The sequence below is a fragment of the Chrysemys picta genome, chromosome 11 (assembly GCF_011386835.1).
Source record: "Chrysemys picta bellii isolate R12L10 chromosome 11, ASM1138683v2, whole genome shotgun sequence".
NCBI lineage: Eukaryota > Metazoa > Chordata > Testudines > Emydidae > Chrysemys > Chrysemys picta.
Genome location: NC_088801.1, coordinates 25,533,461 through 25,555,519, shown reverse-complemented (window position 1 = coordinate 25,555,519; position 22,059 = coordinate 25,533,461). Strand labels below are relative to the sequence as shown.

Sequence of the window (22,059 nt, the reverse complement as noted above, 5' to 3'; positions counted from 1 at the left end):
CCCGTGTAGTCTATATCAGATGATAAATCTAGCTATTGCCATTCAAGTTCCAGAAATCAAACAAGTCATGAAATGCAGAGTTCAATTTATAAGTGTAGTATCTCCTTCCTTCCTGAGTTATGCAAAAAATCCTCTAGAAATAATTTGTATTAAGTTTAATGGTACATTATATGCCTTTAAACTATCTGGTTTATTAATCTTTAATACTGTAAATTCTATCAATCTGGCTTGGGTTGTTTTAAGTTTGAGATATAACATTTAATGAAATTCAAATGTGTATAATTTAAATGCTACTCATGGCCTAGAGTTCAAGATGGACCACCCTTTTCAATTCTCCACTTCTAGATGAGCTCAAGCAACTGACAACTCACTATTTAATCTTACCTAAGCTTTGTCTTAGTTGATTTTTGTTCAGTTTAACCAAGTTCATAGCTATAAGTTACTAAATGATTCTCCAAAACATTGACAAAAGGCTATATATTCTGTATTTACTGTGAGGTAGTGCAAAAATGACATGTTCAAAACTAGTAAACCACTTTTTCAAGCTTGTATTGATCCTTTGGAGATCTGGAAAGCCAGTCAGGTTTGAACAAAATCCATTCAACCAGGGAGTTGTGTATACAAAATTTGATGGGAACATATTGAACTTTCTAGAATAGCCTTAGTGTATCCTGCTCAGACTTTTTGAAAAATCCCATTTAGTATATCAAGCCCAGAAAACTTAAATGCCCTGGTTCCTGCAAAAACTGAATAACTGAAATGAGTATAAGCAACTGTATTTGTCTATAGTAGTTGATACTACTTCTGTAATGTGGGCTATTCACAATGGTTGTAGTCTGGAAAAAGTTTAACTCAGACCTGCTTGGTTTTTTGTTTAGGCTTTTGAACACTTGCTACAACTAGAGTTAATAAAACCAATAGAAGGACTGCCTCTGCGTGCTCAGAGAGAATACCTACTAATGAAGCTACTTTTGGACAATAATCAAATAATGGATGCTTTGCAGGTGTACCCAAACTGCCCAACAGATGTGAAACAGTGGGCAACATCCTCATTGAGTTGGTTGTGAACTTTCTGAAGCTTCTAAAACCACATTGAAGTGAAATACAATAAATTGGTTTCAGCATAATTTCACTGGAATACAGAATCACACTTGAAGTTAGAGCATGTTTTTTTAAAGATGGTATACTTTTCTGAAGTGTTGTGATACTGAAAATAAACATGAATGTGTTTAATGCCTTGGTAATTAGTTCAGGGAATATAAACAGCAGGCTCAGATTAAAACACTTTCTAGTCTTCAATTAAAAACACTTCTCTCTTCATTGCTGTAGTTCAGCTGGATTTAAGTTATCTGTTCAGATGTTTGGCTAGCACCAAGCAGGATTTTAGTTAAACTACACGAACAACCCACCAGTTTTGACTTGCACATTAATCCTCATTTTGAGTTGAATGAATTTTATTCAACTCATTTTAAATCCCTTTAATAGTTATCAGCTCAACAATGTAAGAATGATTGTACATCCTATTACTGTGATACTTGTGCCTTAGAGGGACAAATTGATAGAATTTCCCAGCTGTAAAAGGACTTTTCAGAGGGGATTGGAGGCTAGTAAGGACTGTTGTCTTCCTTTCCAGTGAGAGGGGGAGGGAAAAAAAACTTTGGTTCTAGGGTGTTAGTGCTTGTGTCCATCAGTTCCATTTTCACTAAGACTGCTGTCTACCTTCTACTGAAGCAAGCTGCTTGGTGGTGAGACAGTTAGTTGCATCAACTATCAATCTACAGTAGCTCTCATTAATTTTGAGTGCATACCTAGTCACTACTATTACTTGTATCCTTATATTAAAAAAAGAGGGATGGTGAAGTCTGGTTTCAAACTGAAATCTGTTAAGGTGATTCAGTATCAAACACCTGCTACTGCTAGAGATCTTAGACCACCACAACATTTCAATTTAAACACCCCACAGAAAGGATGGTAGTGGAAGTAGTATGCCTTATATGCTGGTCCAGCACTACATTATGACCACACTATGATTTACAGCTATTGCTTGTGATTGCTAATTCTAGCTGGAAGATGCAGGGCTATTATCTGAAGAATTGTTATTCCTTCTACTTTATAAACTAGCCAGCTATTGGACTGTAGAGATATTTTCAAACTCTGGCTTAAATCCTTAATAGAAGAAATACAGGGATAGTGGCAGCTAGCACAAATCCTTTTGCAAGAATTAAGGGCCATTAACTTTAAGAAAATTATAAATTCTATGGGTGGCAGTAGATCCTTGAGATGTAGAGTCCCTACTTGAGCTACAGCCACCTCAATCCCTCTCCCTAGTATCTAGAACCCCTAAACAAGTCCCTCTGCATCCAGGCACCCCCAACTGAGCACCACCTGCAGAACCATCTCACCCCACACCTGCTAGTGTGGCTAGCATAGAGGGTTAAGGCCCAATGTTGTTTCTGGGGCAGACCCAGCCTTTTCACTAGTGCAGGTTCAGGTGCAATCTCACTGTTGAGTCTGAGGGAAGGTGGCTACAGGACTGGGGAGCAGAGGCCCTATGCTAGAGTTTCTACCTACCTTTGACAAATAAAATTTTAAAGGACTGAATGATGTGTATTTGATGCACAAGGCTTATGAGGAAAGATTAGAGTTGAGGGGCTTTTTTTCCCCTTTAATAAAACCTAGTGTGTGTACAATAGCAACACTTGAATTATAGCACTGCTACAGTGGAAGGGCTTGGACCTTGCAGAAACCCATGAAATCCCTTCAGTTATGTCATTTCAAAATGTTCAGTTTTGGAAATTTTCAACTGGGAATCAAATGTAAGAAGGAATCAGAACTGAGAGGAAAGTCCTGGATGAAGGTAGCCTGCACCTTACAAAGGAAAAAAAAAGTCAAAGAATCTTTACCTTTCAGATCTCTCATCCATTTGGGTATAAGCAGTTCACATTGGTCTTTGGCTGGAATGACCATGGCATTCATCTCAAAGCCCCAAGCATTAGGGAGGAGGAAGACATTCAGTGCTAGATTTAAGACTATGTGCAAAATCAAGATTTGGGGCTTGATTTGATTCTCACATTTGGCATTTTCAGACAAAAGCTGACAGTTAGTGTTCTGTTTGGATATAACTACAAGAAGCATGGACATTTTTGTATGCACAATTTACATAACACCTTTGACTCATATCCCAACTCAAGTTATGAAACAGAGCCCTACTCTTTAAACCTATAATTAGGAGGCTGGAGACAGTTTACTTGGTTCATAGATGGCAAGAAGGCTCCAATAACCACCAGAATGATCATTTAACTTCAGTTAGAAAAAGAGTTATCCATTCTAAGTAAGGATTGGTTATTCCCTTATAAAAAGCTTCAATTTTGCTGTAGTCTGAACTCTTTTCTAAAGAATAGTTAGGGAAGTTACAGGTGATAATACTTCCAGAAAGTAAGATGCAACTCTTTTCAGTATCATAATCACAGAGCTGCTCCACCAGTGGTGGTAGTACACCATCACTCCTACAAATTATCAGCTCTGCAATTTTCTACCAAGTAGGAATGGGAATAATCTGACAAAAGCAAAAAAGAGCTGGTGCACCTGGCCTTCACATAAAGTTGCCAGAAAAGGGAAATGGTGATAAACATTAGACTAGCAGTACCTAAGACCCTTAACTTTTCTAGCAGTTTTTCTGTGATTGAGGCTGATGCAGGAGTGCCATACCAGAAGTACCCTACTCTCCAAACATCCATAGGGATCCAAAAAACCAACAGTTCTTTAGTGCTATTTTGTTAGTGTTGCTGCCTAGGTAGGGAGGGGCAGTAAAACCAACATTTGTGGATAGAAGGGGATATCAAAGAATATCAAGCAACTGTAGTAAAAGGTATTACCTACTTTCTGCTGACCCCACCTCCTAGGACTTGGGCTCTTCACTTTTATACAGCACTTGGGTTCAGCTCTTATGCATGGGGGGAAAATGCCTAGCAGTAGTTCGGTTAACAAATATCCTGATTGAATTCACTTCAGTTCTCCCTTGTCCTTCTTGTGAGGAAAGGATGGTAACTAATGCATGAGAAGGATTACCTTCTACGTCAGAAATGCAAGAGATAAGAGTCTGCCTCTGCTCTACTTCTCCACTGGAATGCTGTAAATGTCGCAAAAAAAAAAGGGGGGGGGGGAGAGAATTGGTTTTCCTTCTTTAACCTTTTCAAGCTGCAAGGTTTCTGAAGGTAAAGTGTCAACACAAAATGCTCCCTAGATTTATTTTTTCCTAGAGAAGATATGAAAAGTTGAAAAAAGGCATATGCAAGTCATACAGTAGTCACTTTTTTTTTATTTAACTTTTGGGGTAGGGGCAGAAAGAGCATACATTTTTATTTGTACAATATTTAACAATCACTTTTATCCTGGGCTGGGGTTTTTGTTTTTGATACTTGCAGAAAAATAGCAAGTATAATCTGACAGTAGTACAACAACCTGTGCCCAAAACAGACAAATACAGAGAGTAAAGCTAAAATAATTGCTTACCAATATCTTGAGAGGTAACGAATAATATATGAACTGAGACTGCTTAAAAAAAAATAGTACTGCTGGTTGAATATCTGAGGTAAATGATGTTCCATCAAGGATGCTACTTGTATCATTTTGCCCATAAACCTGCATATAGCTTTCTGCACTTTGTACCAAATGTTCCTAATAAAAATAAATGCATTAGAAGTTAAAAAGAGAAATTGGAAAAAGATGAAACTGGTAATCCCACTTGTTAAACTATAATCAGCAATGCTGTTGAAACCTGGTACAAACAAGAAATATTCACTCCTGTTACTGCTTACATTTTAGCTGGAATTCCAAGACTCTTTAAAAGCTACTCTACATGAATTTTGCTATTTCAAATAGATAAAAAATGGTGAATTTCAATCCTGATTTATTGTTTCAGAACGTCACCATGAATGACAGTGCTAGTTCAGTAACTCCAACAATTGAGACACAGTTTCTTCTGAAATGCTAAGGTACATGTAGTAGGTGTACAAAGAGTAGTCATGCATCATGTGATATAAAAATTTCCTAGTAGCTAACACAAACTAAAAAATGCAGGGCTTGGACTTCCAGTAAAGCCAAAAACTGGCTAATCCATCAGTCCTGTGGCAGTTATACAGCAATCATTTAAATAGACAGGCAAAGCCAACAAGTTGGAAGTGAGAGCCAAGGGACTGACTTTTCTTCACAAGCCAAAATACAGGGTGAACCACTGGAATAGACCATACATGTACATATACACCACCACACATGCTGTAAGTACAAAGAGGGACAACGGTCACTACTTCTGCTAGTAAGTAATGCCAGAATATTTTCACTAGCTTAGTTCTTATTTATTCTTATCCTCATTCATGAGTCTGGCTCAAGCATTTTAACTTACACATCTATATTTACTGTACTATAAGTGGAACACACACAGGTTAAAATGCCCTGCAAAACAGAAGTCTTGTGTATAAGAACAGCTCAAAGTTTAGTTATTCCACCAATTATAAAAACACTTTTACCATGAACATCCTTTTGGGTGTGATACTATACTATGCTGTTTTAAAAAAAAAAAGAAGAAAAAAATCCAGAAAATACAGTTAGTACAATATTCACACCTGTGGGGATTTCTATGAAAATAAATATCATCCCATTAAATTGTCAGGCTTTGTGATTCACCTACATCACTTGCAAACACAAAGTGCACTAGCAACACCAAAGGCGCCCCCAAACAGCATGGCCACCAGGGCCCATACCAGCAAAAAGTTCAAGGATCATGCATGCAGGATGCAAGGCTCATACTGACATATGTCCGTAGCTAGGTATGACTTCTGCATTGAATCTTGAATAACTGATCCTTATATCATCCATGCTGTTCCTCCTACTTTTGCCAGTGTTGGGGTTTAAACTTCAGAAAGCAATACAAGTTTTTCAGTAAAATATGACTGGTTTTGTTCATATCTCTTTAGCCATGATCACTTGATGTACGTTTAAGATCCCTGCACTGAAGGTGGAAGCAAAATGAAAATCCAGATCAAGAAAATGGGTGCATGAGTAGTTTGTTTTATAAACAAAATGAGCAAGTTGCTCTACCAGTACCAATAACCCATTAAAGCAGGGATTCTTATGGCTACCATGAAACCCTAGGAATAAGAGTGAAAAACAGCAAGCAGAACAGAATTGAGTGGTATGTTATGCATGAACGTTACTATTACCCTTCTTCCCCCTCCCTGCTTAGAATATGGTAACCTAGGTCTTGTTTATAAATAATTGTATTGTTCCCAGAGATTAAGTGCATATTATATGTAAAATTGAGTGTATTCTGTGGTTTTTACAAATAACTGTTTAAAGATAACATTCACAGTGAGCTCCTGATTGTGACATTAAAAACTTCCTTAAAAATCTGATGCATGATTTAAAAAAAAAAAAAAAATGACCTGACAAAATACATAGCATAATACTGGCTATTGTTGGTTCAGTACTTGAGTACTTTAGAAAGTTAATTTTTTTACTTTGATCTGTATAAATGTAAAGGATCAAATAACTAATGTAATATTAATTTTGAAAAGCACTTTGGCACCTACAGTCAATTCAGGTTTTTTACATTACATAGTATATAAGGCATGATCTCCTAAACCCTAAAATAATGTTGGAGTCAGCTGTGAAAGCAATTTTATTATTTTTTGCTAGACTGTGCTACCTATGTTGGTATTAGTTACCTCTAAATAGTCATTGCATATTTGAAATTATAGCATAATAACTAAAGTTATCCCTGAATATTTTTAAGCAGTTACATCAGAAGTCTGTGGCTATCATTTTTAACATGACTCCAGGATGAACCTATGCATCACAGACATCAAATATCACTCTGACAAGATGGCACCAAGCTTAAGTGTAGAGAAGTTGCAAATCTCAAAGCAGAGAGAGTGAGGAGTTCCGGGTAATTAAGCTTCCTGAGGTGATCCTGAAACAGTGATACAGAACACACTGCATACTGTTAGTGAAACAAAGTACACTATGCAGAACTTTTTACATACATAAATAGGAAAAAGCCTTCTTTAGAAAGAATAAGAATTAAGAGCTTTCCAGTGTCATAGCTCACATAAAATTAAAAAAAGTCATGCTCAAATATTCCTCAGACACAGCAAACCTAAATAGTAAAAATAAAATGTATGCAATATTTTGGGAACTGAACGTGAGATAAGCTTTAAACTAAAAACAGGAAGAAAGTTTTGTTTCAAACCCAGCACTTTTTATACACAAGCTAGCACAAGAAAGGGCTAAAAACACTGCTTTAGGAATGGCCATTTACTCTTGGCATGAAGCATAGCTTACCCTTTTTTAAATAACAGTGAATTTGTAATACAGCATTTACAAAACATGGATCAATTTATTATTCAAATTGTTAGTGTTGTCAATCTCATAATTTAGCAGACTTGGAACTGAGGTATACCTTGTTGAGGGAGGTTAAAGTAATGCTTGGAAGCCTCTTTGCTATATCCCACTTGATTACTTTTGTTTATATACATATAACAGCAGCACACTAAACATTCACAAGCTGTGTCATATTGGCATTACAATAGTCATTTATATAAACACAACAGCAAATGCAATAAAAACAAGTTACCCTTTTTTAAAATCTGAAATGAAATGTTTGATTTAAAAAAAATAGCAGTAGTTCATTTAAGGAATTAGTCTCTTCTGACAGATATTAAGAAATCTGATGTCAGTTTTTAAAACACTTGATTAGCCCAGATAGGTCCATATTCTTCATTTAAGTTCCTTAACAATATTTTGCCACTTCTCAGGTCAACGTCCTTCAGGACGGGAATGCAGTAAAGTCTCATGTATTCATGTTTGGAAAAAAAGTCTCCTTATTGACATTCCCAAAAAAACTTACCATTCCTCATTTCACACAGAAAGTAACAACCGTAATCAGTCTCATTAGCTTTAGCAGCTCCAGTTCAGAATCCTGTTGGTCAGAATGCATAACCAGTGCAATATCATAGACTGGATTCTTTGGGAGGAAAGTCAACATTTGTCACCATTGTGACCACTGTCACAATGTCCTCTGTTGTTATAATGTTAGTCAGTCTTTGCATCTGAATAATCCGTTCTTCTACGCAGCCAGCTGATAACCTGGCTTCTGCATCATGATCCCAACATTCTTCTATTGTTTCACAGAGCATTGCCATTCCCTAAAATAAAAAGTAATATATAAGTGGAGCTGGTAACTGAGTTGCCTTATACTTTCATTATAAGGCCCTGTTTTCAGTTAAACCACTCAAGCTGAAATCTTCTATGCCAGTTGTATGCCTCAGATTTTTTTTTTTCGGGGGGGGGGGGGCACAGAAAGTTTCAGCTAAATCAGTTCAACTGATTCAGAATGAAGATAGGCAAAATATGTTGATTTGTCCATGTTGAATAAATCTTACGTCTGAGAGGTTCTATGTTTTGAAGCAGGTACTTGAATTGGGCAAGGGGATCACACATGTTCACTAGAAGTTTGGTGAATTTAACTGCAAGTCTCTAACAAAGATTGTCTGCACTGAGTATGCTCCATCCCCTCACAGCTCCTATATGTCAAATGGACAGAACATGAACCATCCTCAGAGTGACTAAGCAGGACTTTTCCTCCAATTCCTGCAGCCTGAGAACTCCTGTGACACCAAAATAGTGCAAAGAGACTGTTTTTCCCATGCTCTCAATGCTCCTTCTGCTGGTAACCAACTTGAATGGAATGCAGAGGGGTGAGAAGGGTAGGATACAGCCCAGAAGGAGGTACAAGTGTAGAAAGATGACTGGGTGGAAGAGTCTTGTAATCACAAACTCTTCTCCAGAATCTGAAACAGACCCCAGGACACCTGAGTCTCAACATTTCCATGCTGTCTAGCAAATAGCTGTGATGTCCACTGACAAAAGTGTTTGTTTCATTCTCCTGTAGCAGCTGGAACACAGAGGGCAACAACCTAGTCCGGCTATCAGTTACTCTTAGCTCAGGTGGCATGAGATCTGTGCTATGAATCTAAAAGTCCCAACCCTGCTGATGAACCATGCGGAGGTTCATATGGTTCTGAATGATCACATTTGTTTTTTTCAGGAAGTTACATGACAAAAAGCTACAGTAAAAGAATGTTAAGGGTGGCAAAGTCAAGAACTCAGAAGTTAAGAAATGCCAGAACTGAGGTTTGTCCATGCCTTATTCACATCAAAGCACTTAAATCCTGCCCCGAGTACAGAATATTCTCTCATATATATATTATATTATATTTTAGTAACTTTGCCATCTTAAAATATAATGAAAGATCTAAGAACTACTGGTCCTGTTCAAAATTTGAACGAAATAACTCCAAGGAAAACAAGGGTACAAGCAGGGTATTAATATAGTCGGGCAGTGGATGCATGCTTCATTCCATGATGACTTAAAAATAGCACGCTGCTCCCTAATAGCAGGCTAGGGTATGAGGTGTTCTGATTTTTAGGAGACAAAAAAAAGAGTCACAATATTCAGAATTCTGAAGACGACATGCCACTTTTTCCTAAAGTGGAGGCATCGCTCAACAGCTAGCCCAAACCCAAATGTAGGCAATTCATTCTGCCCACCTAAATTATCCTTGAAGTTTCAGGGACACTCTACCTTTCTGAGATTGTTGCTGTGGTATTAAAGGCAGCCACCAAATTACCCCCTGAAAGGTGGCATCATTTCAGTAATAAGTGAAGGGGATAAATATGCATCTTTATATGAAAAAAAAAAACAAAAAAAAACACAGAACTGCTTAGGACTAAAGTTGAAGAGTCCCTTCACCCACCAAGGATGTTTAAAACTTTTATGAAATACTTCGGAATCCTTTGGTATGAGCGCTGCATTTAAAAACAAAGTACTGTAAAACATATTAGTATACAGTTTAATTTTTCAATAGAGCTAATTATATAAAAATATTGCATCAGAAGAAAAATGTCCACAGATAAGCATTAAACCAAATATCATTTCATTAAAGTTTTACAGTTAAAGCACAGTAATACTTTCAGAACTTGGTTATTTTACTACTTACAGCATGTTTCTGCCAGCACTCTCTTAAAACAGGCCTCTTCTTTTTGTGCACTACAACTTCCTGCATGTCTTCAAGGGATGGATGCTGGCCAATTTCCTCTTCAAATGGCAACATGTACTCATCCACTGGTCCTATATTTAAGAAAATAAATTTTGCTTTTCAGACAATTGGTACACCACAAATTTAATAACTATGTCAAAATACTGTACAGCCATTTACTCACTATTGCCATGAAAAACTCATATGATGCCAAAATGGCAACACTAGATGCTGCCATGTGAGAAGCCTGAGAAGCAATGGATGCTAGACTACATATCAAGAGCGTGGCCATGTTCTTAAAAAAACTCTACCATTCAACTCATGAAGTTACGTTAATAGTAACTTATCCCCTTCAAGCTGACGGCAAAGGGCAACTAGATTGTAAAAAGATATCCAGGGGAAAAAAACAACAGCAACAACGAAAGCTCAGAATAAAGAAAGGTGCAAAACCAGGTTGTAATGTAACCTCTGTAGGCCCACCACCAAAATTCAGAGCCTACATTACAAGCATTTTGCAGGTACACTATACCAGCAAAGTGTTTCTAGCGTGGACGCAGCTTATATGGAGCCTATTCTAGTCTATCCTCTCCCCTCCCAAAATGAAACAAGGGCATTCTTACTAGTGTAACTAGGTCTACCCTAGGGACTTTTGGCAGCACAACTGTCGGTCAGGGATCATACCTTTTCACACACCTAAGTAACATAGGTATGGCAGTAGAAGTTTGCAGTATACAAATGAACTTGGCATTACACGGAGTACAGGTAGCAATGCCTACAGTTAGGGTTGACCAACACTTCCCATGTTAAGACCTTGTTTCCATTTACTTATACAGCTAGAAAAGAAATAGTTTTCTGGACCTATGACAATTTTCAAGATGTCGAAAAAATTTCCTGTTCCAAATACTGACAAAAATCAATCACACATTTTCAGAAACCAAAAAGCAAAAACAAAAAAAACCCCACCATCCTGGTCTGAGTCCATCAAAAAGTTTGAAAGATTACAAAATTATAAAACCCATTCTGATTAACTTTTAAAATAATGATTAGCTTAAATTTTGAAATAAAGTTATATAGAACCCCAAAACTGGAATTCTTTAGAAAACATCGATATTAAGAATTTTGAAACATATTTTTCAAAATGTCTTCAAGGTGAAAATTTTGTTGAAACCCACTTTTTCCTCTTAAAAGTTTTGGTTTGGAAAAATTGCCTGAACAACTCAACTTATAAAACTTGGCCAAATTTATATCATTCAGGCTGAATTTTTCTATATCAAGTGTGTGTCTGGCTAAATTTTTTGAGGAAAATTTCAGCAAAAATGGTTTAGCCATTTCTGAGAACAAGATTAGAGAAAAATACGTTTTCCTTTGGAACAGTATCTTAATATTTGACTTGGGGGGTGGGAAGGATAGCCATGCTGTCAGGAATACACTTTCTGCTTATCTTTAAAAAAATAAAAAAATAAAAAAAAAAACACAAAACTTATATTTATCCAAATAATTGGACTTTGAAAAAAAAAAAATGCAATTTGCACATGCTCAGTCGAGACTTAGAATCTGGTTAGTAAATTCTCTGAACATTGTCTGTACTGAGAATGCTCCAGTCCCTCAACTCTTACATGTGATCAGACTGTGCATGCAATGCAATGAACTAGGCCTGCTCCATCCTAGGGTGCAGGATTTGTTCCTTGTATGTATTGAAGTCACTTCTGATGACTTTTTAGAAAAAAAGATTTATTATTAATTATTATTATTATTATTATTATTAACTGAGTACTACCATAAAACAAATGTCTGTCTGGAAAGCATGCAGCACACGAGAAAGAAGTTTCCCTGGCTCAAAGTTCTTACAATATATGAAGGATGGACAGATAGAATTCCTCCTAACCACTGTCTATTCATCTAACTTAAATTAAGGAAGCACCAATTATGACTCCATAATAAAGGCTAAGAAATTTTGCACGTAAGAGCAGGAATTCTGTTACATATGAAAATTACACCCTTTCCTCTCCAAAGTTACATCACTTACTCTGAGTAAACAATGAATTTTGTGAGAATTCAGAAGTAAATGGTTAGTTTATGAATTTAAATTAATTTTAAAAATAGGTTAAGAAATTTGGAACCCTATGTCAGACCTTTATTTTGTTCCCCTAATATCTTAATAGAACAACACTGACTCTTCAAACTTCCCATATAATTAAAATTTGCTGAAATCTTCTGGATAAGTTACATTTGAAAAAAAAAAAAAAAGTAGATTAATGGACACTTTTTGGTGTTACTCTTCATAACTGAACGTTCCTGCTTCAGGTTAAGCTGAAGGATAATTTTCAAGGAGTTACATGAAGAACTGCCCTCTTGAAAAATAGCTGCTGTCTCTTATTGCCATTCATCTGCTCCTCAATGTTCCCCTCTGACTTCTGACAGCATTAAGGGAATACCATCTTCCCTGCAAGGAGCTTGGCTTCATTCCTATTGTGAATAAAACAGAGGCAGTGGCCATTTTGACAGGGCAATTCTTCATAAGTTTCTCTGAAGAAAATTTCATGCACCAGTGTACACTGGGGGGCAAGCTTTCAATTATGGAAAAAAACAACAAAAGGTTAAATTTAATCCTTAATATTTTTCTTTACAAAAATTACTTGTTGCCCCTTACCTAGTCAGAGGACAAAATGGTGCAAGAGGGCAAGAGCCAGCACAAAGTATGCGCAGAGGAACAGAAGGGTGCAGGAGGGAAAAAGTTAGAATTTGTGCACAATAGACTGTGGAGAAGACAAGAGGGAGGGGGAACGTATGCACAAGGAAAGGTAGGGAACAGGAGTGAGGGGGAAACTGCGGTGTTCAGCAGCTGCTTTCCACTGGTCTGGCGATATAAAGCAGCTGTAAACCCAGCATGATCTGGCTGCTTTATGCTGCTGCAAAGGGGCATAAAATAGCCGGAGAGTACTGTGATTTATTAGAAGTATCACATGGGAGATTCTCTTTGAATTTCTTGTTTAGGGTTCATGTATGCTTTAAAAAAAATTCAGACAAAAGGTATGTTAAAAGGATTTATTAAGACTGAGATACATATAAGTAATTTAGGGTAATACATATTACAGGGATGTTGCATGTATCCTACAAAATCAACCATTTTAAGCCTGGGAAATTCAGAGCTTTAAAAAAAAAAAAAAAAAAAAAAGACAATGAAAGACATACACACAACTCCCGCTTCCCTCCAATCCCCCGGCTGATTCAAAGTTTTAAATACTGCGTTATCAACTATGTATTTTTATAAATTAAACATTTTGCTTACCATCTGACGCAGTACATCGGGATGCCAGTTCCCACAGGACTAATCCCATGGCATACATATCTATTCTCAGAAATGCATCCCTTTGGAAGTTTATCGCACCTTCTAATACTTCTGGAGCCATATACCTTCGTGTACCAACCTTTTAAAGACATTCAAGCATAAAGTGTTACTGCACTAAAAATTGTTTATTTCAAGATGAGCAAAAAGACAGATTGACCTTACTGTACAATTCTCTCCCCCGCCCCCATTAAAAAAAAAAAAAAAAAAAAAAAAAAAAACACACAGTTGTAGTCATTGCCTTTACTTTAGACTCAATCCAGCAAGATGCTGCATGCCCTCAGCTCTCAGAGTTGAGAGGTTAAGGATGCTCAACACCTTGACAGATTGGGCCCCCACAGTGGATTTCCACAATGCATAAAAGTCTGCATGTATGTTTATAAATAATTTAACATTAATTTTCCTTCAGCAAACCTGGTCTTTCCCTCCCCTCCCCTGTATCTTATTTTCTTCCTGGTTGCTGGAAAACCATCATTTCCTCTGCTATTAATATCAAAGGTGTCACACACAGATTCCTATAAGTAAATCCTCCAAGACAGTTGAGGGAAGGCAGATGACACTGAAGAAAGGAAGATCTTCAGACAGAATTATTTTAGTTGGCCATGATGAATTATGAAATTGAAACATCACATCAATTAATTTACTGAATTAGACCTAAAAGAAAGCTACATTTCTTCTGGTTAAAATTCATTTAGTACAAAGGGCCAAGACAAGGCACCATTCACAACTTAAGCCCTTTCCACAATGCTTTTGTCATGAGTTTTAATTGGCTTAGATTGTGAAGGCCTTAAACACAACATCAGGGCATTTCTGTGCCTGTAACATAATACCTTTTGAACACCGTATCTGATCCATTTCAAAATTTTCAGTTAACATTCTATGCATCAATGGCTGGAATCCTACTAATTTTAGGGGAAACTAGAAAATCAAAAGGGGAAGCCTCTGCCATCTGTTTAGCAAAACCATAGCTTCAAGGACTTCTAATTATCTATGGTTGATGGCACCCATTAATGCCTTTCAGTAGCAAGTGCTCAGCCCCTCAGAACAGAGAGAAGAATGAGGGATCTTGACATGGGGTGCAAGTATGGGGGACAGATAAAGCCTCTAGCATGGCAGAGAGAATGGGGGACCCTGGAATGGAGCACACACATACCTGGATGGGAGGATATTGGAGGAGTTGCAGGGTATCCCAGACTTAGAGGGGGATGGGTGGGTGGCACACAAAGTTTATGGGGAGGTGTTGGAGAGATGCAAAGAGCTCCTCGTTTGTGCAAGCAGCTCAGCCTACAGATGCAGCCAAGTGTGTGACCACCTTGTAACTAAATACCTTCCAAGCTACAAACTTAAATATAAGCATTGTTAGTATTTATTTAATTTTTATGTAAATCAATTTACCTGTCCATGTGTGTCACCTGCAGACTTTCCAGCCTCAAACTTTAAAGCTAGACCAAAATCAGCAATACAAGCTGTAAGGTTGTTTTTCAACAGCACATTCTTGCTTTTGATGTCCCTTCAAATTAAGGGGACAAAAGAAAAAATTACCCAAATATTACAACATCTAAAAGGTCTAAGAATAAAAGTATTAATGTAACAAAACAAAGGATCTTGCAGATGCATAATAATCTGAAAACATAGTTATGGTCTAAGAGTATATTTAAGCAACATTAAAGGGATGACAACAAAAGCTAAGAGACAATGAATGTTAAGTGTGGCTGTCCAACCTTAAAATCATGCTGTTTAAATATTTTTAAAACCGTGATAAATTAAAAAACTGAGTACAGTACATTCTTGAAATATAAATTTATTGTCTTTCTGGTTTAAGAAAATCTAATTTGTAAAATAAGTAAATCTGATGTGGAAGTATCAGTATATACAGGACAGAATGTACTTATTGGTCACTTTCTTGACTTTTAAAAACGAAATTGTGCTTCAAATTCAGCCTCTTCCTGCCACATGAATTGGAAAAGGAGAGAACCCCTTGAGCAGAGATAAGGGCCTTTAAAGTTTTTATGATAAGGGGACCAATAGCCCAAATAAGTTAAAGCAAATACTTGTTTACAAGGTGGCAGTCTATCTTCCGCTCAATTTTCAGAGGGTTCGTTCCAAAAAATCATGACCTTCATCTTGTTGAAAACTAGGTCTTGAGAATTACAAAAAGAAAAACGAGATAATCGGCACAGGCCTTTTCTGGCTTTATCACAAACTCATGTAATAGGCACATAACACCAAGATAGATCTACCTGTAATGTGTGATGGGGAGAAATGCTCTTCCTTAAAACATCCACCACATCATTAATACTTAAATTTAAAGAAAAGGTGCTAGATGGCATCCCTGGCATACTTCAATACGAACAGGAGTTCCTACTTCATACTGCTCTGGTGTAGAACCTCCAAAATATATAACAGTCTTAGATTGGTACCCATCTTTCTTAATTTCACCCAAAGTTTGTCTCAGTTAATAGACTCAAATGCTATCTTTAAATCTATGAAAGTAGCATATAATTTAGTACCCTGAACCACAATATATTTATAAATCATGTAAGAAAATAATCAATTGTGGCTCTATCTGCCCTAAAGATGGACTGCTCTTTGTATAGTAAATTAGCCTCTGAAGCCCATTTCAACTTTAGATAGTGAGAATTTGGAGTAAGTTTTCCTTGCCACAGCTAACAGACTAATAGGGTGAATGAAGCAGAATTCTTTAGGTAACAGGATTATTTGTCCTCTTTTTAAATACTAGACTTCCACCCAGATGGAATCCATCCAAGATGATTAATGACAGTAAATAATTTAGCCAAGTGGTGATTACCAATCAAGAGTCTCCTGAATAACTTCAACAGGGAAAAAAAGTCTTCCTCTGGACTTTTTTCCATTGTTGGGCTAAAATAAATGACGGGATTTAATTGTCCTTTATCGAAGGACAGAGTGATAAGTTTATGGAGGGAATTGGTATGAAGAGGTTGCCTACAATGGTACATGGCCCATTTGCAACTAGCAAATATCTCCAGCAGCCAAAGATGGGACACTAGACAGGTAGGGCCCTGAGTCACTACAGTCAATTCTCTTCCAGGTGTCTGGCTGATAGATCTTGCCCACACTCTCAGGGCTTATTTGAAGTTGGGAAGGAATTTTCCCCTCGAGGTCAGATTGGCAGAGACCCTGGGGTTTTTGTTTGGTTGGTTGGTTTTTTGGCCTTCCTCCGGAACATGGGGCACAGGTCACTGGCCGGATTGAACTAAAGTAAGTGGTGGATTCTTTGTAGCTTGAACCCTTCAGATAATTATTTGAGGACTTTAGTAACTCAGTCTGAGGTTAGGGGTCTAGTACATGAGTGGGTGGGTGAGGTTCTATGGCCTGTGATGTGCAGTGGTCAGACCAGATGATCACAGTGGTCCCTTTTGGCCTTAATGCCTATGAGTCTATAAATCAAAGAAGGGATTTCTCATTGCACCAACTATAGAAGAATTAGGATAAAAAAAAAAAAAAAAAGAGTTGGAATGTGCTATCCAGACTTCATCATTAATATAGGGTTCATCTGGAGTATATCTACCAAGGCCTGAGCCCACCATGTTCCACAACACGGAATAATTTTTAGCTTTAGCTACTGCTTCAAAATTGTTACATAAGGATCTCAGATATTCTTGGTTTTCATTACATAATAAACCTCGATATCTTATTCTGACAGCTAACAACTTCTGAAGTAAATTAGGAGAGGGATATTAACTATATATGCAACAGCAGACTTTTCCTTCACGCAGTCCACGTCAAACCAAAGTGTGCTTAGCTTTGAAAGCATTTCTGGGATAATTAAAACCAAAGTCTACTTATTTAGAGAAAAGTGGCAGTAAGGACTTGACCGGCAATTCGTATGATTCACAAATTTGAGAAGAATTCTCAGACTTAATTATGTCTCTGAAAAATCTAACATCAGTCCTCCAATCTCCTAGATAATTTGTCATTAATGGCTGGAGTCCATTTTAGTCTTTTACAACCACATTGTTCCAAAGGGAGTAATTAAGGCATCATCATCCATCGGAAATAAAAACTCTCTCCAAAAAGGGTACATCATTCATAATTATAGAGAGGTTGGCAGTCACTATCTGGGCAAGAAAATTTACAGAAATCCCAATACTACTAGAACCATTTGATGAAATATAGGCCAACTGTCCACCTATCTGCCACATTTTTCCATTTACAGGTATCAGATTAAACTTGTGTAACAAAGCCTTTAATATTTGACCAGCAATGTTAACCACCTGATCTCTAGAGCGGAGAGGGAAGTTCAAAAATCTCCTCAGTGTTTTCTTCCCCTTACACTGAGTTTGTTGAAGGACCTATTCAAGCATTAAAATCTCCCAAAATTAGACAAGCTATATCAATTTGCTCATCCAGGCATTCCCACAATTACTCCAATAAGATGAGGAGAATGAGGGGAAAAGAATATTAAATACTAAAATTTGGAGATCAGGAAGAAGAAAAAAAAACAGCCTGAATGCCCTGACAATTTGATTCCCAAGGTAAAATCCAGGATTTCAGGCATAAGGAAACTAAGGTTGCAAGTACTCCAGCTATATGACCCCTTACTAACAATCAATTTCCTCCTTGAAGAAAGGATTCAAACCCAAGAAAGATTAGGATTTCAGACTCACTAACCATGTTTCTTGTTAAAAATAAATCAATTCAAAAGGTTTCCAAAAATTTAAAAAACTAAAATATGTAAATTGTTCTGGCAAAAGCTCTCCCTGGGTAAAGGGAGAAATTGGACAATCCAGTCAGACATAAGAAACAGACCCAACAATCTGACTAAGAATTTGATTAATCTCCAAATACCACTGTATTCTAAAGAGTAATCTATGTGGGAGATTTTGAATGTAAAGGAAGTCCATCTCAAGGCTTCCATGAAAAACACTACTATTTTGGGGAAGGGGAATTGTAAAGCTCATTGGTCTAAAAAAGACTGGAGGGTCAAACTTAGGAGACCCAGTTAAATAAATAGTACAAAAAAAGTTCTAGGAAGTAGCTGAGGAAAAGTTGATGTAAAATTTTGAGATGTATTCTCATAAGATAAATAAGAACCAGACTCTTCTAGTAGATCCGAAGAATTATACCTTATATTTTTGAGAATGTCCTATAGAGCAATAATCTCTCAAGCGTGTTTTCTACTCTAGAGATGAAGACACCTCAGAGCTTTAGCGGTTTCCTCAAATTCCAAATTCTAGAAGCTATGTGCCAATATAAAAAAATTCCATCTCCCACCTCATACACATTTCAAAAATAAAGGTGCCTTATAAACTTAAGAGTTAGATAGTAAATGCCAAATGAACCTTATCAACTTGTAACTGATTTAGATCAATATCTGTAAGGGGCTGTCTGCCTGAATATAATCCCCCTGGGAAAAAAAAAAAAAAAACAAAAAAAACAAACAAACAAACAAACAAAAAAAACTTATTCTTGGAAGTATTTAAACCAAGAAACAGGATTTCTGAAACCTCAGAGAACCTGTGTATGGTAAGGCAAGAGGACGACGATGACAAAAAGAAGGTGTCAATTTCTCTTAGTTTAGCCTTAACTCAGTAATAAAGCTCTGTATATTCCTATCATCAATATGAGAGAAATTATTTATAATTTTAGGTTCTTCCTTCTCCAGTGGGGGGCATCTAGCTTGCCTGTTAGACCAATCCTCTCATAATCCACCCAACAGAATTTTTCATTCAAAGAGCTCTTAATACTTGCTAATGCCTCCACAAGAGGTTTCAACAAAGAAAACCAATGGGAACTGTGAATAATTAAAATAAAGATGGTCATAATCCACCAAGTCTGATGATACAGGTTCACAGATATTGCTCCTGCTATTCACAAGATCCTTATCTACAAGTTCCTTAGTCAATAAGATACTTCCAAGGGTCTCCTTCCCTCAGAATTCAAAGTATCAAGAGAATCAGAACTCGTGTGAGCCAAACCCCAGACGGAGAGTAGGAGAGTTTGCTTCTCAGAGAAGATAGTTAATTTAGACTGCAATAGATGAGGATACCCAGGACAATCGAGGGGGGAGGGAGGGAGGGGAGGGAAGAATGGGGGAGAGGGAGAAGGAGAGCAGACCATCTTCAAGGGGAATGCCTACATGCTTTTAAATTTCTCACCTTTGGGGAAAGTGTGGAATAGAGCTCACGGTCTTTAGGGCCATTCTGTTAATCCCAAAAGAGCGGAAGAAAGAGCTCCTTCCCAGCTCATTCACCACTAAGCGATCACTACAGTGATACTGCAACTCTCTACAGAGGGGAGAGAGTGAGCTCCTCTCCAAAACAATCAACGCTTTCATCTTAAAAGTTCTATTTAAGCTTCACAAACTCCTACCAAGGAGGAATGATTCTACGTCAGTCAGGCCTCAGTCCAACTTGGATGATATGACTGCCTTCAGAGTGGCTCACTTCATCCGCCACTTGTTACAAGTCTCCAGATTCTCCAAGTTTACAGAGCAATATTGCCATAGAGAAGAAATTGCTGCTTATTCACTCAGTAGCACGGACTCCCAGCAGCTCCCAGCACTACTCCCCACCCGAGGGGCCTAGACCTTTCAGACACTGCTCTCCCTGAGCCCCAATGGGCAGCTCTCTTCCTTCCCAGAACTGAGCTCAATGGGTAACTACCTCTTCTCTCATTATACCACTTCCAAAGAAGTTTCACATTATACAATCAGAACTTATTGTGGCTGAAAAATCTGATGATGATCCAGACAGACTGCACACTCACTTATCCATACCTCCATCAATTCTGTAGTGTTATCAGTAGTAAAAAACTTTGGCAAAAAGTAAACCAACATGATTTGAAAATTCTTAGAAAGCAGATGTGTTAGACAGAGTGATACTACTCTTCTGACTAAAGACAGATGACTTAAAAAAAAGGACAAGCACGGTGGTATTTTCATCCATGTTCAGTTTTTAATTATGGGCTTTTACTACCTGGGTCAACTGCAGCTAGGAGCACTGCAGCGGTAACTCTGAATTCTGCAACAGGAGAGAATATCTTTCATTGATACAAGGGGTTACAATTCAGCAATCAGTTCTAAAGAGAGACCCATTTACTCGTTCCAATTTGGAAGGATAGCAATGGGGACACAGGACTGATGATCAGCTCCTGCGAACATAGAGGAACTCCAAGGGTGAAATTTACTCGAGTATCTAGTCACATTTTCTTCTATCGATGTGCCTATTAAAAATCAAACTTATGAGAGGTACTCATTTTGTTTGAAGGGTAAAAGTATGTTTGGGCTTGTGTAAACATGCATTTAGGTAATTTTAAGAACATTTTACAATATAGCTACAGATACTGATTACACCATGCTGATTAGCTGAATAGGGTCGTTATTTAAATATGCAAAAATAGAAAATATATCACCACCACCAACCATGGTCACCAGAACACATCCTGTAATCAACTTATCATCTGGTTAGGTAGAGATACTTCTATTATCAGACCTTTTCCAGATTAATGATTTTTCTGAAAACTAGGAGCAAAAACAACCTTTGAAGCTAAAAATTCTCATGCTTGCTCTCAGACTAGAAGTGGTGATTTCTGTCTGAATGTGGGAGCAGAATAAGGAGATTTTTTTCTGTAATTAAAATCTCAATTATAACACTATTACCGTTAAAAAACAAATTGGGCACACTGAACATAAATGTATGTTGTGCAAGGAGATCGTAAAACATCGCCCTTTGCCCTCAAGTATCCTTCTACTGCTTTTCTAGGAGTATCTGATTTGCAGGAAACTAATGTGGATTTCTTCCCTCCTCAAAATTCAGCCTTCTTTTCTTTACCTTTCTCTTTTTCAATGCTGCCATGACAGTCCTGGAACTTAATTTTTTATTTCTTCAAAATGGGAGCTGTTTAAACAGTGTGTATATAATTTTTTGAAAAGAGCACTCAGACTGTTGAAGGTAATAATTGTTAGAGTACTTGCTTGGGGCAAACAAAACCCCCTGCTTCTGAAAAGGCTTCTGCGGCCCTCAGGCTATTGTTTCAGCATGTCCTCGCAGGCATCTAGGTTGCTTTTGGCATCTTAAAAAGGCTAAACTTTTTAATAGAAAAAAAAAATCACAACTTCAAAACAGCACATCCGCTGAAGATAACAGGGGAAACAGAATCTTATAAGGGAGAGACAGACTGAAGGGACAAGGTTATTTTTAATTGTCATCAAATTCCCAAAGTTTTGAAAATACAAGCATTTACATACTCGTTTTATTTTTCCATTCTTCTTTGGGGACTGTCACACCTTGTTGTGGTGAAGGGGCTTGCGTGTTCCAATGATCTTCAGAGCTAAGTTGTCAGGAGTTTCATGTTCCTGGTAGGGTCTCTCAAGGGGAACAGGTCTGAGGGGAGACCCCAGACAAAGCACAGTCCAATTCCCCCAAGTCCTCAACAGTGGATCAGGTGGAAGAAGGTCCTTGGATCTCAACGGCTGTGAAAGCGAATGAAGGCTGCAGCAAGTGGAGATCTTCACTCGTCCCGGACTTTCCCTGCCACTGGGTCCCAGACCTCCAACTTGTCATGATCATGTGGTCGCTGTAGCCGCACCAGCTTCCCCACATTAAAAGGAACTCATGCGCAGGCTTCTACCATGGG

The 22,059-nt window shown here is 37.6% G+C and overlaps 2 protein-coding genes across 14 annotated transcripts in view; one reads left to right on the top strand and one right to left on the bottom strand.

Annotated features, from left to right (window-relative positions):
• ORC4 (origin recognition complex subunit 4) overlaps positions 1 to 6,405 on the top strand; it is a 62,302-nt gene extending 55,897 nt beyond the window's left edge. For 10 of the 11 annotated variants that reach the window (XR_006176987.2, XR_010591554.1, XR_010591559.1 and 7 more), the window contains one exon: positions 879 to 6,405. Coding sequence is in view for 4 of the 11 variants with exons in the window: in XM_005296422.5 (XP_005296479.1) it covers positions 879 to 1,067 (189 nt within the window). In the remaining 7 variants the exon portion in view is untranslated. The remainder of the gene's footprint in view (positions 1 to 878) is intronic. The other variant, XM_042860873.2, reaches the window with a different exon arrangement.
• ACVR2A (activin A receptor type 2A) overlaps positions 4,299 to 22,059 on the bottom strand; it is a 115,240-nt gene continuing 97,479 nt past the window's right edge. For 2 of the 3 annotated variants that reach the window (XM_005296423.5, XM_005296424.5), the window contains 4 exons: positions 14,836 to 14,950; positions 13,384 to 13,522; positions 10,056 to 10,186; positions 4,299 to 8,201 (listed from right to left, as the gene is read on the bottom strand). In XM_005296423.5, coding sequence (XP_005296480.1) covers positions 8,007 to 8,201; positions 10,056 to 10,186; positions 13,384 to 13,522; positions 14,836 to 14,950 — 580 coding nt within the window. In that variant the 3' untranslated portion in view covers positions 4,299 to 8,006. Of the gene's footprint in view, positions 8,202 to 10,055; positions 10,187 to 11,032; positions 12,561 to 13,383; positions 13,523 to 14,835; positions 14,951 to 22,059 lie in introns of those variants that run through there. The other variant, XM_065561643.1, reaches the window with a different exon arrangement.